The 22293-nt window shown below is 35.2% G+C and overlaps 1 protein-coding gene across 6 annotated transcripts in view; it reads left to right on the top strand.

Moving 5' to 3' along the window:
* IFT80 (intraflagellar transport 80) overlaps positions 1-22293 on the top strand; it is a 144657-nt gene that overhangs the window by 18671 nt on the left and 103693 nt on the right. For 5 of the 6 annotated variants that reach the window (XM_063662379.1, XM_063662381.1, XM_054482702.2 and 2 more), the window contains 4 exons: positions 2796-3015; positions 6987-7097; positions 8653-8721; positions 18421-18530. In XM_063662379.1, coding sequence (XP_063518449.1) covers positions 2796-3015; positions 6987-7097; positions 8653-8721; positions 18421-18530 — 510 coding nt within the window. The remainder of the gene's footprint in view (positions 1-2795; positions 3016-6986; positions 7098-8652; positions 8722-18420; positions 18531-22293) is intronic. The other variant, XM_054482705.2, reaches the window with a different exon arrangement.

The following is a 22293-nucleotide window of genomic DNA, read 5'->3' as shown; positions in this document are numbered from 1 at the left end:
GATTTTAATTATAGTATTGTTAAAAGTTTCTCTATTTTATATCCTAGTTGAAGAATAGATTTTTTTTCATTCCTTTAGTGGCTGTTTACCTAAATTGTTTTAAAATATTTAAGATCACGTGTTGTAAGTAATTCTCCAAAGTGAACCATTTGCTATAAATCTTATTTTAAAATTCTTACTGACATTTTTCTTACTCTACTTAAGTACTATACTTAAATACTTGAAAAGCAGTTTTTGTTTAGTAGGATCTTAAAAAGAAGCTTTTTTTTTTTTTTGAGACAGAGTCTCACTCTGTCACCCAGGGTGGAGTATAGTGGTGTGATCTCAGCTCACTGCAACCTCCACCTCCTGGGTTCAAGTGATTCTCCTGCCTCAGCTTCCTGAGCAGCTCAGACTACAGGCACCCGCCAACATGCCCGGCTAATTTTTGTATTTTTAGTAGAGACGGGGTTTCACCATGTTGGCCAGGCTGGTCTCAAACTCTCGACCTCAGGTGATCCACCTGCCCCAGCCTCCCAAAGTGCTGGGATTACAGGCATGAGCCACCGCGCCTGGCCAAAATGAAGCATTTTTTAAACCAAACTGTTTCTTTGCTGGTGTGATCTAGCATGTATTCATTCCGCTGTGCTCTATTTCTTTACATTCATGATAAAGTGAAGGACAAGTTGGGGAAATCTGAGCGTCAGATCCTCATTATTTCACATGGGAAGGTGGCAATTAGTAATATTTTCTCAAACACATGACCCTATATTTTGTCAGCAAGAGTCCCCAGTTATGTGTCAAGGAGATATGACAGGCCCCACTATCATCATTCTTAGACATTTAGACAAATTCTACTCAAAGTATCCTTTGTAGACTTTATTGCAGGTCTGTGAAAGAATAGGTAAAGAAATTGAAAGTAAGGGTTGAGAAATTTTTGTAGCAATTCGACATTGTTATAATGTCCAAATTTTCTAATATTTCGTTTTTATTGTATCTTACAAAATATCCATATGCAATGGATTCGAAATAAAGAAAAATCTGGTCCTTCATCAGAACTAGGAAAGCACTGATTTAAACATTTGGTCAGACATTTTAAATTGGTAGGTGTTTTCATTTATATTATCTTGTCTGCTTATTTAACTATTAAGTGAAGATGTGATTATTTTTATTCCCCCTTAAATCATTTTTACTGTCTTTTAAAAAAAAATGTGCTTTCAAGAGTTCACACCATACACAATTTTATAGATTTTGACCATGTCTACTGTCTGCCTTTACCTTTCAAGCCAAAGAATAACAATGTTTTTATACTTTCTTGATCTGGCAGTCTTCTCATTTCTCCCATAATTTTAGTTGACCTGTGAGTTTGAAGATAATGTCATGGACGTCTGGCATGTACTTATAGCAATTTATAAAAGGATAAGCTAATGATTTTTGGTTTGAGATGTGTGCATATTTGTTTGTGTGAGTTTTCTTCCTTTCTAGGTTTTACCTAAGCTTCTCCCATTTTAGGTTTTACCTAACATTGTTTAGGCGACAGCAATAATAATACAACAGTTTTTTCAGGAACGGTCTAGTGTCCTTTTGTTTAGATTGTGTTTTGAGTTTTGAGTATTCCGGTGTCTCTTTATTACCTTTTTGTGCAGACTCTTAAGATCGTTCTATAATCTCTTTATCTTTTTGGTTTCTGCTTAATCTATCATATTTTGAAGTATTAAAAAATCTTGAAACATCCTAGAATAATTAGGCACATTGTCTGCGTTTCCTTAGAAAAAGCAATCATATTATTGCTCAGATAAGACAGTAAAAGTATTGGTGAGAAATGAAGGAAATAAAAGGATTATATCATAACAATAAGAACAAACAACTCAACCAGGAATAATCTGGCAATATAGAAATCCAGATGTAGAAAGAGAAAACATCCTTTGTAAATAACAAACTGAAATGCCTTTTAGGTACACAATTCTGCTAGGGTAAGCACCCTATCCTGATGGAGGAAGTGAGGGCTACTTGAGCATCTCAACTTACATAGAAATTCTTCTGATAAATTAGAGCTGAAAAAATGGGTTAAATAAAGTAAAAATTTTAGGGATCATATCTCATCCAGCACTATGCATCTTATAAGTGAAGTAAATTATAATTGAATTATTTCCTAATTTTAATGTAGGAAAGTTTGGTATTGTCAATTAAAAATAAGTGACGAAATAAAATGAAAAATTTTAAAAAAGTTTGGTAAGATTTTAGTTTCAGCAGTTAAACCATAAGTTCTTTCCTAGGTGAATTGTTAATGATAATATGTGATTGAAAAGGATAGCCTACTGTTAGATTTCAGTCTTCTTTTGACACTTGATTATTTTTTCCCTAGCAAAAGAATATATGCTTATTTTAATAACTTAAATGATACAGACACATATAAAGAAAAAAGTAGAGTTCCCTTTGCTCCCTGCCTATCCCCCAACAGTTCAGCATAGATTCTTTGATACCTTTTGATCTACTAGGTTTCTTTTGTGTACCTTTTGGCTTTGTGTATAGAATATTGTGTAACACAAGTTTTAAATTTTCATGTGGTCAGATCTTTTCTCCCCCTCTTTTTGGCATCTGGATTTCTTTCTTGCTTTCCATTCTTACGACTCTTTTAATAGATGCTTATTTTCTTTTATATAGAAAAAAATAACAGTCATAAAATGGAAAATACATTTAGAATCTTGAAACTATTTGACCCTATTTTACTTACACCTTATGATCTGCATCTGTGAATTATTCATTAAGATTGAAGACTTTTGTATGTTTTATGTCTCCTTAACATGGTGACACATCAAGAATTAGTAAGCTGTGTGGGCTGGACTACTGCTGAAGAGCTGTATTCATGTAGTGATGATCACCAGATAGTGAAGTGGAACTTGTTAACCAGTGAAACAACTCAAATAGTAAAGCTTCCTGATGATATTTACCCTATTGATTTTCACTGGTTTCCAAAAAGTTTGGGTGTAAAGAAACAAACCCAGGCAGAAAGCTTTGTCCTCACAAGTTCTGATGGTAAGTTTTAAATAAACATTATATGCTCGCCATTGTATTTAAAAGACTTAATAGTATGATTTATGCTTTGAGTTGTTTTACAAAACTGGTATTTGTGGATCTGCGTATGTTTTACAAAACTGGTATTTGTGGATCTGCGTATTTTTATCCACACATTGTATTTCTTTTCTGAATAGTCACTTGGTTTGTGTATGGGCTCTGAAATTATTGTCATGGAAGAAAGTTAATTTAACTGGCATATACTAGGATTAAATATGGGTCTTTGGCTTTATTATATATATATATTTAGAGATGGGGTCTCACTCTGTTGCCCAGGCCAGAGTGCAGTGGTGTGATCATAGCTCACTGTAGCTTCAAACTCCTGGGCTCACACAATCTTCCTGCCTCAGCCTCTTGAGTAGCTGGGACTACAGGCACACACTATTACATCTGGTTAATTAAAACTTTTTTTGTAGAGACAGGGTCTCATCTTGTTGCCCAGGCTAGTCTTGTACTCCTGGCCTCAAGCAATCCTCCTTCCTTGGCCTCCCAAAGTGCTGGGATTACAGGTATGAGCCACCATGCCCAGCTGGCTTTACTTTTTTAGTACTCTTATGAGTTGAGTTAAGCTGTTATCATAGTTTTAGTTTCTAAATTCTTCAAATTTAACTTAATATAACCACACTGAAAAGATATACCTATTCATTTAGTAAGGTATCTGTTAAAATATATACTTTATTTTCCAGTACATGTTAATTTTCAGTTACAGAGTTGAAGAGTTTTATAATTTGACCGCAGCTTTCTTATTGGTGAATAGAAAGTATGATTTTTTTTTTCACTTTTTAAGGGTATGTTTTTATATTTGTTTTCTTAGAAATACTTGAACTGTTTTCATCTGTGTTATACTTTACCTGCTGTTTCAATTCGGAGTACATTCATTGAAAGTAACAGAAACTTACTTGGCTAACTTAAGCACAAATGGAGTTTTTTGGTTCACCTAGCTGTAGGGGTAGATCAAGCACTAGTTGCATCAGGTCCCTGTTCTCACCATCTCTTGGGTAGGCTCTCTGCACATGGTGAACACGATGGTGAGTATGACAGTGGCCAGTAGCCCAAGGCTCATCATACTTCATAAGACTGCTTCTTCCTCAGTATCTCGTGCAGGCAGCTTGCAGAGGGACCCTAAATGAGCTTGGGTCATATGCCCATCACTGAGTCAATCAGTTTAGTCAAGAGAAATGGACTTTGGGAGGCTCAGGCGGGCGCATCATTTGAGGTCAGGAGTTCGAGACCAGCCTGAGCAACATGATGAAACCCCCGTCTGTACTGAAATACAAAAAAATTTTAGCTAGGCATGGTGGCCCATGCCTATAGTCTCAGCTACTTGGGAGGCTGAGATAGGAGAATTGCTTGAACCTGGAATGCAGAGGTTTCAGTGAGCCGAGATTGTGCCATTGCACTCTATCCTGGGCACAGAGCAAGACTCCGTCTCAAAAAAAGAAAAGAAAAAAGACAATGGGACACTGATTGAGCATATCCAGCCTCAGGCCATCCACATGCAAAGGAAAAGAGAAAGAGAAGAGGGCTTTTGTAACCTGAAGATGGAAAGGATGTTAGGACAAACAATAATATCAGATTACACCTTATTTACCGAGAGACTTGTGGTAGTTTTTTAAAACTTTGTTTTTCAGAAACGTGATTAAATGAGATACATGTGTAAAATCACTTGGTAGAGTGCCTGGCACTTAGAAGATTGGCCCTGAACCACAGCTAGAATTTAGTTTACCTCAGGTGATAAAGGGAGTGTTTGACTTAAACAATTATTTTGATATAATTTTGCATTTACAGAAAAGTTTTAAGAATTGTACAAACAATTCCTGCATGTCCTTTATACAGATGCACTAGTTTAACATGTTGTCCCATATACGTTGGGACAAAGTATTGGCTCTGTTTCTTTTTACACAAACCCTCCTCCCCCCCAGCACACACCCTTTTTCTGAAAGATGTGAGAGCAATTTGCAGACATGTACTTTTAACCATAAATACTTCAATGCATTTCCTAAGAATAAGAATTTTCTGTTACATTGCCACAATTTGTTGATAAAAATCAGGACATTTAACACTGATGCAATACTATTATCTAATCTATAGTTTATATTTAAATTTTAACAATCATTCTAATTTTCCATAGAAGTTTATTTTTGCTGGTACAGGATAACATTGTTTTTGTTGTGTCTCTTTAGCTTCCTTTAATCTGGAACAACTCTTCAGTCTTTTATGATCTTGACAGTGTTGAAGAATATACGCCTGTTATTTTATAGTTCTTCAATTTGTTTTTGTCTGATGTTTCCTCATGATTAGATTCAATTTATATGTCCTTAGCAGGAATACTCGGGGCATCAGATTAGGAGATTTATGATGTTGGTTTGATCCATTATTGGTGATGTTAACCTTAATTATAAGTTAATAAGTTCATGTTCATTAAGTTAATCTCTGTAAAGTTACTATTTATTCCTTTTAATAATTTATGAAAAGATACTTTGAGACTATGTAAAAATATTATCTTCCTCATCAAACTTCCTCCCACTCTCTTAGCATCAATTGGTGACTCTTGGCTGAGTCATTTATTACTAAGATGGTTTGCCAAATGGTGATTTTTCCAACTCCGTAATTCCTTCCATATTGATTAGTTGGTATTCTACTCCAAGGAAGAGCTTCCTGTCCCATGCCCATATATTTATTTGTTTTTTTGGGGTCAGATTAGACTTGTAGATTCTCATTTTATTTCATAAATATATTATCATTATCATTTTTAAATTTTGATGTTAAAAGTGCCCCAGATTTGGCCAGTGGGAGCCCCATCAAGCCAGCTACAGTGATTTTTTTTTTTAATTTTATATGTGTCCTCATGATTTTTTGAGCACTTCCTTGCTGGCTCAAGATGTTCCAGGCTTATCTTGTACTTTCTTAGTCCCAGCCCCCAAATCAGCCATTTTCCACAGAGACCTGTTCTTTTTCTGGTGGTTAATGGTATTTAAAAAAACAAGATAACAGTGCTAGCTGTGCTCATTCCAATGGGATGTATTTGCTTCAAGGCCCTTTCAATGGACAGAGCTAAGAACTGTAAATATAAAATATTGAAACAAGTAACATAATAGACATATGTATATAGTGCTATGATAAATCAGAGGGACATAAAACTCTGTTGTGATGTGGCCAAGGGAGGGTCAAGAGAAATGTCAAGAAAGTCTTCCATTTAAGCACAGTTTTACAGTCTTGACTTTTTTTTTTTATAAGCTATAAAAAAGCTGGAAAAGGTATAAAGGAGAAGAACCAAAATAGTAAAATGGATAATCCCAAGTTTAAAATACTTGCCTTATATAATTTTATACTGTGGCAGGCAACAGGTAGACAAAAGCAAGCCACTTAGTTGCAGAAGTACGTACATATATTGGCAAAAAGTAAAAACACTGTAAAACTTTAAAGGACATAAGCTAATTATATAAGAGATGTCAGAGAGACAAGTCAACAGTGCAAAGAATAAGTGATACAAGAAGCCAAGAAAGGATCAGTGTGGTTTCTGAATGATTATTAAGTCTAGTAATATACAGCTGGTAATTTAAAACACTTTCTCATCCATAGGTGTGGTATATTTATTGGCACATTGTTTCTGAAGCATAGACATATACCCAGACCATAGGCATTTAAATTATGTTAACTAAATCAAAAGGTTTATGAATTTGGATTTTTCCCTATCATGAACATGTATAATTATTTTGAACCAAGTAAGCATATGCATTTTCAATTTATTTTAAAATATTTAAATAATTTTGTTTTTGTGCCTATTTTCCAATAGATTTATATGTGATATTAACAATAATTATAATGTTAATATTTGCCTTTATGCCTCTAGTGCCTATTACTTAGTCTAGTAGTAGGTGCTTTGTTGATTGAATAAATAAAATAGATTTTTCAAATGTAATTTCTTTCAGGTAAATTTCATCTGATTTCCAAGTTAGGAAGAGTGGAAAAAAGTGTAGAAGCTCACTGTGGAGCAGTACTTGCAGGAAGATGGAATTATGAAGGAACAGCATTAGTTACAGGTAAGTTGTCTGTAAAAATGACAGTTGAAATGAATATTTTAAAGAAAAATTTCCAAAGAAACAGAATATTTTCATTTAGCAATAGTGTCTTTCATTGTGTAATAGCAAATAATTGGCATAGTGTTGTTCTACACTGCTATATAAATGTTATAATTCAGAATGTTATATTAATCATTTTCTTATGTGACCTTTGGAGACTGTTCTGTCAAAGAAGGCTTTTGGAATGGTCATGTATGGAATAAATAAAAGTTGTAATTCTTTAAAATTAGAAAATTCCAAATATTCTAATTTAACTGACCATTATCCCCATTCTGTCTGTTTCCAATCCCCTGCCCTACTCTAAGGATTCAACCTATTACATTAGTTATCTATTGCTCATAACAAATGACTCTAATAGTTAGTGACTTAAAATCATAAGCATATAGTACCTGATAGTTTCTGTGGATCAGGGATCAGTTTAGGTGGGTGGTTCTGTCTGACTCAGAGCCTCTCATGAGGTTCTGGTCAAATTGTTGGATGGGGCGGCAGTCATATGAAGGCTTGTCTGGGGCTGGAGGATCCACTTCCAAGATGTCTTACTCACATGGTTGTTGGCAGGAGGCCTTAGTTCTTCTCTGGCTTTGACAGGAGACCTTAATTAATTCCTTGCCACATGGGCATCTCCATAGGGTTGCTTAAGTGTTTTTAAACATGGCAGCTGGTGTCTCCCAGTGATCCAAAAGAGAGCCAGGTAGAAGCTACTGTATCTTTTGTAGTGTACCCTCAGACATTATACTCTGTTTCAGTTATATTCTGTTAACTTAGCAAGTCACTAAGTACAGCCCACAGTGGAAGAGAGGGAAATTAAACTGTGCCTCTTGAAGGGAAGAATAAGAAAGAATTTGAGGATGTGTTTTAAAACCACCATACCTATACTCTGGGCCTTCTCTAGGACTTTCCTCAGTAAATTGGCCCTTCTCTTACTTGTATCTTTAACGTCTTTTCCAATGGTTTGTCAGCACGTAAATATGTTCGGATGTCACCCATCTTAAAAATTAAGAAGAGATAGAAATCCCTCTCAACAAACAGCTCTCTCTACCTGCAACTATTTTCTTTCTCCCTTTTTCAGCAAAGCTGTTCAAAAGAGTAATCTGTTACCTCACTTCATTCAGTCCCCAACTCACTGGAATTTGGCTGCAGCTCTTCTTATTATACTGGAAACACTTTTCTTAGAATTCTAAGATGGAGACTGCAGTGACAAAGGAAACATTATTTGAGTAATATACTTACAAGTCTAAGATTGAAGGAAATAAAATAAAAATTTTAGTCATGAAAGTTAAGCTACTTTGATAAAATCGTTTCAAAGTAATTTCTATTAAATGATAGTTATAAAGTACTCTGTCATTTAATTAAACTGTATCTGAATTTTAAATATGTAGTAATATTCCATGATTTGAGGAAGCCTAGAAGAAAAAAGAATATGTGGTAGATACTGTTGATTTTTTTATGCAAATTTAATGTTTAAATTTATTTTCTATAGGTAAAAGTACTGATTAATTTTTTTTTCCCTGTATAGTTGGAGAAGATGGACAAATAAAAATTTGGTCAAAGACTGGGATGCTTAGATCAACTTTAGCTCAGCAAGGTATGTTTTACAATTGACAATTTCATTTTTGCAAATTATACAATACAAAAATGCCTTAAAGTTTTCCTTTAGAAACAATCTAATATGGTGGTTGAGACTGACTTTGGTTGAGTTCAAAACAGTAATCTCTTATATTTTACACTTTTTTGTCTTTCTTTGCTTGGTACCTGATGTACCATGGTAACGCTATTATTTCAAGCCAAGAAATATAGGAAATACTCAAGGGCTTTTTTTTATGTTAGTGAATCTCTATAAAGCAGTTACAAGCTAAATATTTTCAAAAAATAATTGTGAAACGTTTGAAGCATATCTTATGTAGAATAGAATTGGGTGTCTAGTTAAGTAAATCACAGTACAAAAAGATATTGAGTATCTCCTTACTTAAAAACCCCCGATAACTTCATAATATTAACACCCTTTCCAAATTAAGTTGTATGTTTGATTTCTATACTGATGGAGGGGAACAGACACACTAAGAATCTGAAACCACACTAGAGGAGCATCTTAATTTTTTATGTTAATAGAAAGGAGTGGCCATAAAGTCAATCCAATGGTCCTTCCTATTGGAAGTTAGATTACATATGATTTTTTCTGTGTAACAGATTAATTTTCTTAATTAGATTTTACGTAGGAACAGTAAGCAGTTTTAATGTTTACCTGAGCATGTATCAGCTGATCTTTAGGTTGCCAAAAAACTTGCGGTCTATTCCTCAGAACTATTTGATAAAGTCATATTGTGAAACATTTTCAATAACTGACTTCCAAAAATTTCCAAATTTTATTTTTAAAATCATGTTTACTTTTAGGATAAGGTTCAAATCACTTGCATTTCTTTAGCTGTGTATTAACTGAATGTTAGCAAAGGTAACCAGAAATACTAGATAGTATTTCTTTTCTAAGCTTAAATGTTTGCTACAGATAATCTCAAGGTAGAATATTTATTCATGAGTAGAAAATTCAGAGTTCATAGAAGTAGCCATGGGTAAGTTTCAGTTAACAGCAAAAGTCAACTTATTGTTACTTTAGTAATAAATGTACCTTTAGAACATAAATCTTACTTTAATCTTCTAGTAGGCAGATGGATTTACTTTTGGCTTCATAGATTTTTCTTTTAAGGCTCATTATTTGACATTCTCACTTTGTGACGAATGACTTATGAATAATTGACAGAATTCTTCCAGAGATCACTGGCCTTTTGGAAGAACTACAAGAATTTCAGCTGCTGTTACTGCTGAGACAGTGTGTAGCAGCTGAAATGCTATATCCATTTTTCCTTTCTTTTCTCTTTCTTCTATCAATTTGTTGCCTGTAGATGACACAGATCTTCAGAGAAATTCTAAAAGCCCATCCCACTATCCACCATAGAAGATTTTTTCTTTTTTTCTTTTCTTTCTTTCCTTTTTTTTTTTTTTTTTTTTTAGATGGTCTTGCTCTGTCACCCGACTGGAGTATAGTGGCACGATCTTGGCTCACTGTAACCTCCTCCTCCTGGACTCAATCGATCTTGCCACCTCAGCTTCCCAAGTTGCTGGGAGTACCTGTGTAGAGCTGGGATTTTGCCATGTTCCCAGGCTGGTCTTGAACTCCTGGGCTCAAGTGATCCTCCTGCTTTAGCCTCCCAAAGTGTTGGGATTACAGGTGTGAGCCACTGTGCCAGTCTGAAGGTTTGAATTCTTTCCCGAGACCCTTCACCAGTGCCCTCCCAGTGCTTCTTCCACTTCCTTCAATTTTTCTGTTATCTCCTTCCCATTTACTACCTGTGGATTCACCATTTCAGATGTTCCAGAGTCTAAAATGGAAACTTGGAATAAGTTGTTTAATATAAACATTGTTAATTGTTTAGTCTATGTCAGGGGTCCCCAACCCTTGGGCCACAGACCAGTAGCTGTCTGCTGTCTGTTAGGAACTGGGCAGTACAGCAGGAGATGAGCGGTGGGTGGGCGAGCGAGTAAAGCTTTATCTGTATTTATAGCTGCTCCCCATCACTTCCATTACTGCCTGACCTACACCTCCTGTCAGATCAGTGGTGACATTAGATTCTCATAGAAGCACAAACCCTATTGTGAACTGTGCATACGAGGGATCTGGGTCGTTCACTCCTTATGAGAATCTAATGCCTAATGATCTGTCACTGTCTCCCATCACCCCCAGAAGTGACCATCTTGTTGCAGGAAAACAAGTTCAGGGCTCCCACTGATTCTATGTTATGGTGAGTTGTATAATTATTTCATTATATATTACAATGTAATAATAGAAATAAAGTACACAATAAATGTAATACCCTTGAATTATCCTGAACCACCCCCACCTGGTCCATGGAAAAATTGTCTTCCACAAAACCAGTCCCTGCTGCCAAAAAGGCTGGGAATCACTGGTTTAGGTGATAATAGTGCTAGTAGTTTAGTGCTATAGTTTTCCTGTATAATGAGTCTGGAAACCAAATTGCTACTTATTTTATTCTCATGGGGAAAATGCATTCAGAGTCTACAGACTTGGAAAGGTTGGTTGGAAGCACATGTTCATAATGAAGAATTGGAGATCACAAATAGATGGCCTCTGAGCTTAATCTGGCCCGCTAGCATGGTGGAGACCCAATATTAAAAATCAGGACATTTTGGCCAGGCATCATGGCTCACTCCTGTAATCCCAGCACTTTGGGAGGCCGAGATGGGTGGATCACTTGAGCTCAGGAATTTGAGACCAGCCTGGGCAACATGGCGAAACTCCATCTCTACAAAAAATACAAAATTTGCTTCTGCTTTTGATATTCTAGTGACGAAGCTATTGCCTAATCCCATACCATAAAAATTTCACTTACAGTGAAATTTCAGTGCTTACATTCAGGTCTGTGATTCATTTTGAGTTGGTTTTTGTGTGCGGTGTTTATTTTAGAGAGGGGATGGTGATGCTCTTCCCCTCACTGCCTTCCCATAGATGGGTAAACAAGATTTTCTTAAAAGGTAAAATACAGATTATACCATATAATACAGGTGATTTTCTTATATATTCATCATATCATGTAATGATATTACCCATCAACTTTTAAAATGTGTTTTCCTTAACATCAAATGACTTTGAAATGACTATCATTTTTGTCCTATTTTAATTTTATTGTTCTCATTCAAAGTTTGTTAATTATGGATTAATAAGCAGAATTAAATTAGATAGATATTCCCATTTGGCTAACCTCTTGGTATTTCAACAGAGTAATCTGATATCTTTTTCTGGACTAAGAATTACAAACCTACTATAGAACTATGCATCTAATTTTTGAGTGTTTAATCATTGGTGCCACCTGTACTTTCCTCATAAGGCATAGACTTTTCCTTTTTCATCTCTGGAAAAATCGGTAGAGCAGTTAAGTTGTTATAACAACAGTAACCCAAAGGGAAAGGTCCCTAATTACTTATAAAGTTTCTTTGATCTATTAGAGACTGCAAGTTTTGAGGGTGATTGTAAATCTGAACTACTGAGAGCTGGATGCTAAAGGCTCAAGTAAGAAGGCCAAGGCAGCTGGGCGTGCAAGACTACTGCCTCCTTTGAAGGGAGAAACTAAATTTTGACACAAAAATGAAACAACATAAACCTGAATTATCATAAAATTTGGAAATCTGTAAACAGTGTTGGAAGCATCCATGTGACTTTGTCTATGTGTGTTCATTATACTTATTTCTTGATGAATAGAGATTAATTCCTGAATTCATTTCTTGACTATTGGAGCCAGATGTTCAGATAGAAAAAGCCATAGTCATTAACTTCTCTTCTAATCCAGAAGATACTTTAATCTCAGTTTTGGGTGGGGGGATTTGACTTAGTTTAAAAATGATTCTTACTGGTATTTATGGGGAGTTTATTTTTCCTTATTAGAGAAAAATAATATGTACACCAGAGATAATTATACTTAGGCCATATCTTTTGTGTCATTGTTCCAGTTTTAATCTCTAATTAAAATATATAAAGTAATGCTGCAAACCTTTAAGGACATTTTCCCCACACTATTTTCAAGTGGAGGAATAGAACAACAAAACATGGAACTTGTCTATAATGAATTTAGTAAAGGAGGTAAACTGTAAATATAAGTAATTGTGGCTGGGCACAGTGGCTCATGCCTGTAATCTCAACACTTGAGAGGCTGAAGTGGGCGGATCACTGGAGCCCAGCAGCTGGAGATCAGCCTGGGCAACATGAGAAAACCCCATCTCTACAAAAAATACAAAAGTTAGCCGGGCATAGTGGTGCATCCCTGTAGTCCCAGCTACTCAGAAGGCTGAGGTGGGAGGATCACCTGAGCCCGTGGGCGTTGGGGCTACAGTGAGCTGTGATCATGCCGCTGCACTCCAGCCTGGGCGCCGGAGTAAGACCCTTTCTCAAAAAAATCAATCAATACAAATTAATAAATAAATAATTGTAATACAAGGGAATGTGCTTAAGGTGCTGTTGGTGGCAGGTGGGAGTGGACCAGAGGGTGGAGATTAATGTTCTGGGGAGAGTGAATGTATTGGGAAGGCTTCCTGGCAAATATTGCAGCATCTTTTGAACTGGGTTTGAAGAGTGAAGAAATGGGAAAGGAAATGGGCTTGTTGGCATTGGAGTGAAGCTGTTAAGAAGCTTAGCATCATAAGAGGCTTAGAGACAGAAGACTGTGAGACATAAAAGTCAGGTGAGTGGGAGCTAACTCCTTGGGCCAGAGTGTAGGCCCTGTGAAGGATAGTACTGCCAAGGGGACCAAAACACTGACAGTCCTGGATGCTAAAAGAAGGGGTTTGGCATTTCTTCTGTAAGCGTACAAAACCTTTAAAAAATTGACCAGGAAAGTAAAGATAATGCCAATCTTTTAGACAGATTCCCTTTTCAGTAACAATAAAGTTAAACTAGAGGAGGTAGAGATTAAATAGAGGTGGCCAGTAAGGTTTCAAATTGTCTATGCTAGTGCTAATGAAAACTTGAACAAAGGCAGTGATTAAGGCTTGAATAGAGGCAGTGACAACAGTAGTTGGAAAAGTGGATAGTTCTCAGAGACTGAGAGGGATGTACCCTGTAAAAGACTTCAAAGAGGGATAAATTAGGAAATGTATGTGGAGGGATGATGGTTTTGGATATGTAGAATTTGAAGCTCTGTGATGGAGATCTCTTTGGATCAAGTAGAAATGTGTTGGAGCTCAGAGGTAAAGGCTAAAATATTAATTTGAGAGTCAGTTACATTAAGTGAAAGGTGAAGCTATGGGGAAGTTGAGACCCCCCAAGGGAGAAGTGGTTGAAGATAGAAACTTAAAAAAAAAAGCCTTTATTTAAACTTTTTCTTGTATTGATCCAGTGACATATGTAAGCATGGAGCGTGGAATTTTTTGAATAAATCCCACTTGATTAACTATTGTTAGCTCATGTCTCCTACAAATAAAATAAAAAGGAAATCATTCTTGGTGTTTGAATGCCAGTGATTTGGCCAAAACAGAAAAAAAAAAATCAAATGGCTACTACTATGAACGATACAGTAAGCAAATGCTTGCTTATTACATTACAAAATAATTTGTAGTAGTAGTAGTTAACAGATAGTGCTATATAGTGCCAGACTCTATTCCAAGTACTTTACTTCTGTTCACTCAATATAGACCAATACTGCATTCAAGGCAAAGATAGCTAATGCTTTATTATAGTAGTGAACAGTTTGTTTCAAAAGCATTCTTAAAAACATACAAAAACAATGTTTTTAGGGGATACTTTTATAGTATGAATGTGAAAAACATGGTATATTTGACCGTGTACTTCCTTAAAACAATTGAAATACATTTTTGTCTCCTCTTCTGTGGTTTAAAATGCCTTCAACAGGTTGAAAGAATTTAGATAATTTGTTTTATGGAGAGATAAGGGTCTGACATTTAACACAACCCCAGGTGCATGTGGTTTCTTAAAAAATGTCAAAAAGGTCACATGATTTTAGTGTACAAAGTTAGAAAAACAAGATCTTTTTGAGTGTCTTAGCAGAAATGGAGCATAAATTAAAATTTCCAATATAAAAAGTAAAAAACTATTTATTATAAAGCTATTTTTTGTTTTTGTCCATTTTTGTTAATGATGAAATAAATAACATTTTGTTACATAATTTGCTAAACTCTTTGTTTTAAAGTAATTCAATCCAAAGGCTAAGTTTGTTATTTCCATGCTGACTTTGCAAAGCGAAACATAGCACTGGGAATAATCCATGCTTTAATAAGTATATTTTAAAAATTTGAAATATTATAAATTTTTTAAATGCTAGTGGATGGATTTCATAATAATACAAATTATTTTGTGAAGCTGATTCTTCCACTTTTAATAATGATCTTTATTAGAACCACCCAAATTGAAAGTTGTATAGCTATGTAGTTTATTTCCTTTTAGAAAAGAAAATGTTCACATATACAGTAGTTTAATGCTTAATATTTTAAGTGTAAGGAATGATTATAATAAAGATCAAGGTTTTTAATGTGATATCCATTTTGAATTTTTAGTGGTTAAGGAGAGTAACTAATGAGTCCTATCTATTGACCATGCTTATTTATCATAAATAAATAATTTATTTGTTTCCATTGCTTGTGTTTTGATTGAAGGAATGTGCTTAAAAACCACATGTTATAACAAAGGAATTACTTAACTTTTTCTTTATAAGCTTATTTTCTTTTATTATATAAGTTATACCTGTTTCTTTAACATTATTGTTTACAAATTTGTTTTATAAGCAGGAAATGAATTATCTCTTTGTCCCAAAAGGGAAGATAAATACTATGAAGAAAGGTTCATAAACAAGGAAATGGTGTCATAGCTGACTTAATGGGACCACAAATTAAATGTTAAAGTTAAGAGGACTAAAGAGTCCTTAGTTCCTCATTCTGTACCCCAACCGTGCCTTTTACCACAACTAAAGCCTTAAAGTCACATCCTGTATAACTCAATGGGAGTTGTATTTACTGAATTATTTCCTTGAGGGTAGATGTTTGTCACAGTTTGGTATACACGCCAGGAAAGTATAATTTTACTGAGCGTATTTATGAAGATTTGATAGGCTATAAATTAAAACATATTAATTTACTTTTTTGTACAAAAATTATAACTATAATAATGGAAATAAAGATAGCTTATATAATTCTACAACCTTAGCTAGTAAGTCCCTGTCACTCCTTTCCAGTCCTCACCAAGAACTACATTTGAAATATCTGAAATTTTGGCTTCTATTTTTGGGGAGTATATTAAGGTTAAACTTCATTCATTTGGAGATTTATTTTTGAAGCACAGGTCAACTCCTGGCTACTCCCAGAGAATATTCCGAGAAAATATACTCATCAAGTACAGAAAAAGGAGGAGTACCTTCTGAGGTTGGCCATCTCATCAGGAAGAATTTCCGTGGGTTCCTTTGATACAGAACAATCCTAGATGTCATTGACTAAACAGGATATTTAGACATTTTATAACACCTGAACTGTGGAAGACATGTTTCAGGGGTTTTTTTTTTTGGACTGGGTCTAGACTAGACTTTCTAACCTCTATAAACCATTGGGACTTGCTCACAATCGAATTATGTTTTTATTAGGGAGAAAATGGCACAAAAAAAGTAGAGTACTTCTTAAACAAAAGCATTTGTCTTACTGAAATTTATTCAGTAAGACATTGATTTATTGATTATATCATCAGTTGGGCTTTTCATTTGAATAAACAATTAAATTTTGTTGATTGCCCACAAACCCTGAAATTCAGATTTCATTCTACTAAGAATGTAAATTCCTTAATGATTCATTCATTGATTCATTGATTCATTTATTCACAGAAAGTCAATTACTACAATAGCCTGATTTAGGAGTCCTAGACAATTTTTAAAAGATGGTTTTGTAAATATAATTGGGTTACTATTTCATAGATTAACTACATAACCTTGATTCACCTGCCTAATGACTAGGCAGCTGGGCTGGGCAAGTGGAAAACAGATTATTTACTGCCGTATAACCAATGCTTTCAATAAATATGATAGTCATTTTTTAAAACTAGGCTTACATAAAGTATAGTCTTCCAGAAGACATTAGGTAATCTAGAAAGTAATTAAGGTAAGAAATACTATACTTAAATGTAATTGATTTTAAAAATACTGTCTCTAAATTCCTATTGGCAATTGAAAACACTATCAAGTGTAATGTAGTTTATAGAGTGGTAGGTAGGTAAATCAAACTTGTACTTTTCCTCTGGAAGTAAACTTTATGCTAGATATAAGATATTGGAGCTTTTTTTTTTAGCCAAGCTTTTGGGCTAAGGCCAAACCTAATAGATAACAAAACTTTCCCTAATCTGATATAAAAAAATTTGCCATTTGTGAATTCGTGAGTGGGAGGTTATTAGATTATTTTGGGATGAAGTTATTTCTGTCCATTAGTCTGCTGCTTAAGCAGCATGTGAGGGGAAGTTCTGTTGCCTGTTGTAGCATCAGGTATGATAATTAATTTATAAGGTGAGTATACCATTTTTATTTTAATACGTAAAATTTAAGTTACTTTATGTGTTGAGTCAGTTTAATACTGATGGCTATAACTCCATTGCTGGGTATATACCCAAAAGAAAGGAAATCAGTATATTAAAGAGATAGCTACACTTTTGTGTTTGTTGCAACTCTGTTCACAATACCAAGATTTGGAGGCAACCTAAGTGTCCATCAACAGATGACTAGATAAAGAAAATGTGGTACTTATATACAGTGGAGTACTATTCAGCCATAAAAAAGAATGAGATTCAATAATTTGCTACAACATGGATGGAACTGTAGTTCATTCATTATGTTGAGTGAAATGAGCCAGGCACAGAAAGACAAACATTGCGTGTTCTCACTTATTTGTGGGATCTAAAAATCAAAACAATGGAACCCATGGAGATAGAGAGAAGCATGGTAACAAGATGCTGGGAAAGGTAGTGAGGGGGTTGTGAGGGAGGTGGGGTGGTTAATGGGTACCAAAAATAGAATGAATGAATGAATAAGGCCTAGTATTTGATAACACAACAGGGTGAGAGTACAATTGGATTGTTCATAACGCAAAGGAAAAATGCTTGAGGGGATGGATACCCCATTTTCCATGATGTAATTATTATGTATTGTATGCCTGTATCAAAATATCTCATGTACCCCATAAATATATATATCTATGTGTACCCACAAAAATTAAAAATAAAAATTTTTGAAAAGCTTGCTAGGTGATTACAATGTGCAGCCAAGCCCCAAGACTGCTACTTTAAACCAACATCATTTGTTGAACTAGTTGCAAATAAATGTAAAAACATTTGCTGCCAATAAATAAATACATACTGATGGCTGTCGATGATGGGAAATGATAAATCATGACTTTTCTGCTATTCCTTTATATATTAAAAATGAAGTATATTTATTTTATCTTATGTATTTCAATAGCACTCTATATGGAATTTCTAAAAACTCCATATTTTCTCAGCAAGATCCTAATTAGTTAAAAATATAGTATGTCAGTTGCTCACAATAGATTTTCAAAGGTCAATATTAACCCAGTCAGCATTTCAACATCAGACTATACTCTAATTTGAAAGGCCCATTGAAAAGAGAAGAAATGAAATGACACCTCATATGGCTTTTTTGATCCTCTTAACAATCTCTCTTTTTATAAGGCATAATAATTAAAGTTTATCAGCCTTTTTTTTTCTTTTTTCATCTTACAGGAACACCAGTGTATTCAGTAGCATGGGGCCCTGATTCAGAAAAGGTTCTTTATACAGCAGGCAAGCAGCTAATCATTAAACCTCTTCAACCAAATGCTAAAGTTTTACAGGTACTTCTCAGTCATTTGTAAATTGTTATCAGGGTCTGCCTGACTGCTAAACTAGAGGGCACTTGCTTAGGAGTCTCTTTCTTCTGGGTGGTCTTTTTACAGTCTGGTCTTTAAGTACATGGTTTAATCAGCCTTTATTACAGAACAAGGAATATCTTTATATTTCCAACAAGATTTGTTTTCCCCTTATTCCAACTCATTTTGATAATGATACAGCATAGTTTTGCTAATAAGAACACAGGCTTTGGAGTTAGCTACTTGGGTTCAAATCTTCACTCACTTACCTATACATGACCTTAGGCAAATTATAAAATATTGTTGAATGTCAGCCTTCAACATCTCAACTAAGAGATGAGAACATCTCTTAGTTAGTGACACTAATATCAGCTTAACAGGATTGCTGTGAGGACTAAATGAGTTAAAATTGCAAAGTGCAAAGGACAATTCTGGGCATACAGTAAGCACTCAATATAGAGTACCTGTTATTATCTGTATTATTATGCTATTATAAGTTGCTATGCCATCTCTACCTTTTAGTCAACCAAGGAGACCAGGAAAACATTGTAAGATGACTAGGTCTTGAGTAAGAGATTTGTTGGTAGACATTGACAGACTACAGCAGGCATAGAAGTGTTTTAACAGTTGAGTAGATGTAGATTTTAGGGAATAAGGACATAGAGATGACTTTGAGGTTCCATATTAATAACATCTGTACAGATTATGCTATATGTATTTTACACAGCCAAAATGCATTTACATTTTTACGGTGTGCAGGACACTCTGCTAGGAGCTATAGGGACATGCAAGAATAGAACATACAAGCCTCTGTCCTTAGGCACCTAAGGTAAAGAATTTGGGCAAAGGGAAGAAGCTGGGAAAGAGGACTAGTTTTGATGGCTCTTAGTCAAAGTCCTTCCACGCCAATTACCTACGCTGAAAATCTGCTATGAAATTTATAAAGCAAAAACAGGCAAGTTGAATCTTTTAGTTTATACCTTTAGTTTATAGTTATGTGAATTTGGTTTTTTTTCTTTTTTTTTTTTAAATTATACTTTAAGTTCTAGGGTACATGTGCACAATGTGCAGGCTTGTTACATAGGTATACATGTGCCATGTAGGTTTGTTGCACCCATTAACTCGTCATTTACATTAGGTATTTCTCCTAATGCTATCCCTCCCCCAGCCCCCCACCTTACGACAGGCCCTGGTGTGTGATGTTCCTCGTCCTGTGTACAAGTGTTCTTATTGTTCAATTCCCACCTATGAGTGAGAACATGCGGTGTTTGGTTTTCCATCCTTGTGATAGTTTGCTGAGAATGATGACTTCCAGCTTCATCCATGTCCCTGCAAAGGACATGAACTCGTCCTTTATTATGGCTGCATAGTATTCCACGGTGTATATGTGCCACATTTTCTTAATCCAGTCCATCACTGATGGACATTTGTATTGGTTCCAAGTCTTTGCCATTGTAAATAGTGCCACAATAAACATATGTGTGCATGTGTCTTTATAGTAGCATGGTTTATAATCCTTTGGGTATATACCCAGTAATGGGATGGCTGGGTCAAATGGTATTTCTAGTTCTACATCCTTGAGGAATTGCCACACTGTCTTCCACAGTGGTTGAACTAGTTCACACTCCCACCAACAGTGTAAAAGGATTCCTGTTTCTGCATATCCTCTCCAGCACTGTTGTTTCCTGATTTTTTAATGATCACCATTCTAACTGGTGTGAGATGGTATCTCATTGTGGTTTTGATTTGCATTTCTCTGATGACCAGTGTTGATGATGAGCATTTTTTCATGTATCTGTTGGCTGCATAAATGTCTTCTTTTGAGAAGTGTCTGTTCATATCCTTTGCCCACTTTTTGATGGGGTTGTTTGTTTTTTTCTTGTAAATTTGTTTAAGTTCTTTGTAGATTCTGGATAGTAGCCCTTTGTCAGATGGGTAGATTGCAAAAATTTTCTCCCATTTTGTAGGTTGCCTGTTCACTCTGATGGTAGTTTCTTTTGCTGTGCAGAAGCTTTTTAGTTTAATTAGATCCCATTTGTCTATTTTGGCTTTTGTTGCCATTGCTTTTGGTGTATTAGTCATGAAGTCCTTGCCAATGCCTATGTCCTGAATGATATTGCCTAGATTTTCTTCTAGGATTTTTATGGTTTTAGGTCTAACATTTAAGTCTTTAACCCATCTTGAATTAATTTTTGTATAAGGTGTAAGGAAGGGAACCAGTTTCAGCTTTCTATATATGGCTAGCCAGTTTTCCCAGCACCATTTATTAAATAGGGAATCCTTTCCCCATTGCTTGTTTTTGTCAGGTTTGTCAAAGATCAGATGGTTGTAAATGTATGGTGTTATTTCTGAGGGTTCTGTTCTGTTCCATTGGTCTGTATCTCTGTTTTGGTACCAGTACCATGCTGTTTTGGTAGCCTTGTAGTATAGTTTGAAGTCAGGTAGCGTGATGCCTCCAGCTTTGTTCTTTTTGCTTAGGATTGTCTTGGCAATGCAGGCTCTTTTTTGGTTCCATATGAACTTTAAAGTAGTTTTTTCCAATTCTGTGAAGAAAGTCATTGGTAGCTTGATGGGGATGGCATTGAATGTGTAAATTACTTTGGGCAGTATGGCCATTTTCACGATATTGATTCTTCCTATCCATGAGCATGGAATGTTCTTCCATTTGTTTGTGTCCTCCTTTATTTTGTTGAGCAGTGGTTTGTAGTTCTCCTTTAAGAAGTCCCTCACATCTGTTGTAAGTTGGATTCCTAAGTATTTTAGTATCTGTGTAGCAATTGTGAATGGGAGTTCACTCATTATTTGGCTCTCTGTTTGTCATTGGTGTATAGAAATGGTTGTGATTTTTGCATATTGATTTTGTATCCTGAGACTTTGCTGAAGTTGGTTATCAGCTTAAGGAGATTTTGGGCTGAGATGATGGGGTTTTCTAAATATACAATTGTGTCATCTGCAAACAGGGACAATTTGACTTCCTCTTTTCCTAATTGAATACCCTTTATTTCCTTCTGAGAGTTTTTAGCATGAAGGGCTGTTGAATTTTGTTGAAGGCCTTTTCTGCATCTATTGAGATAATCATGTGGTTTTGTCATTGATTCTGTTTATGTGATGGATTATGTTTCTTTATTTGCGTATGTTGAACCCCTTGCATCCCAGGGATGAAGCCAACTTGATCGCAGTGGATAAGCTTTTTGATGTGCTGCTGGATTCAGTTTGCCAGTATTTTTTTTGAGGATTTTTACATCTATGTTCATCAGGGATATTGGTCTAAAATTCTCTTTTTTTGTTGTGTCTGTGCCAGGCTTTGGTATCAGCATGATGCTGGCCTCATAAAATGAGTTAGGGAGGATTCCCTCTTTTTCTATTGATTGGAATAATTTCAGAAGGAATGGTACCAGCTCCTCTTTGTACCTCTGGTAGAATTCGGCTGTGAATCCGTCTGTTCCTGGACTTTTTTTGTTTGGTAGGTTATTGATTATTGCCTCAATTTCAGAGCCTGTTATTGGTCTATTCAACTTCTTCCTGGTTTAGTCTTGGGAGGGCATATGTGTCCAGCAGTTTATCGATTTCTTCTAGATTTTCTAGTTTATGCGTGTAGAGGTGTTTATTGTATTCTCTGATGGTAGTTTGTATTTCTGTGAAATCGGTGGCGATATCCCCTTTATCGTTTTTTATTGTATCTATTTGATTCTTCTCTCTTTTCTTCTTTATTAGTCTTGCTAGTGGTCTATCAATTTTGTTGATCTTT

This window comes from Pongo pygmaeus, chromosome 2 (assembly GCF_028885625.2).
Source record: "Pongo pygmaeus isolate AG05252 chromosome 2, NHGRI_mPonPyg2-v2.0_pri, whole genome shotgun sequence".
NCBI lineage: Eukaryota > Metazoa > Chordata > Mammalia > Primates > Hominidae > Pongo > Pongo pygmaeus.
This window is presented reverse-complemented; position numbering and strand designations above follow the sequence as displayed.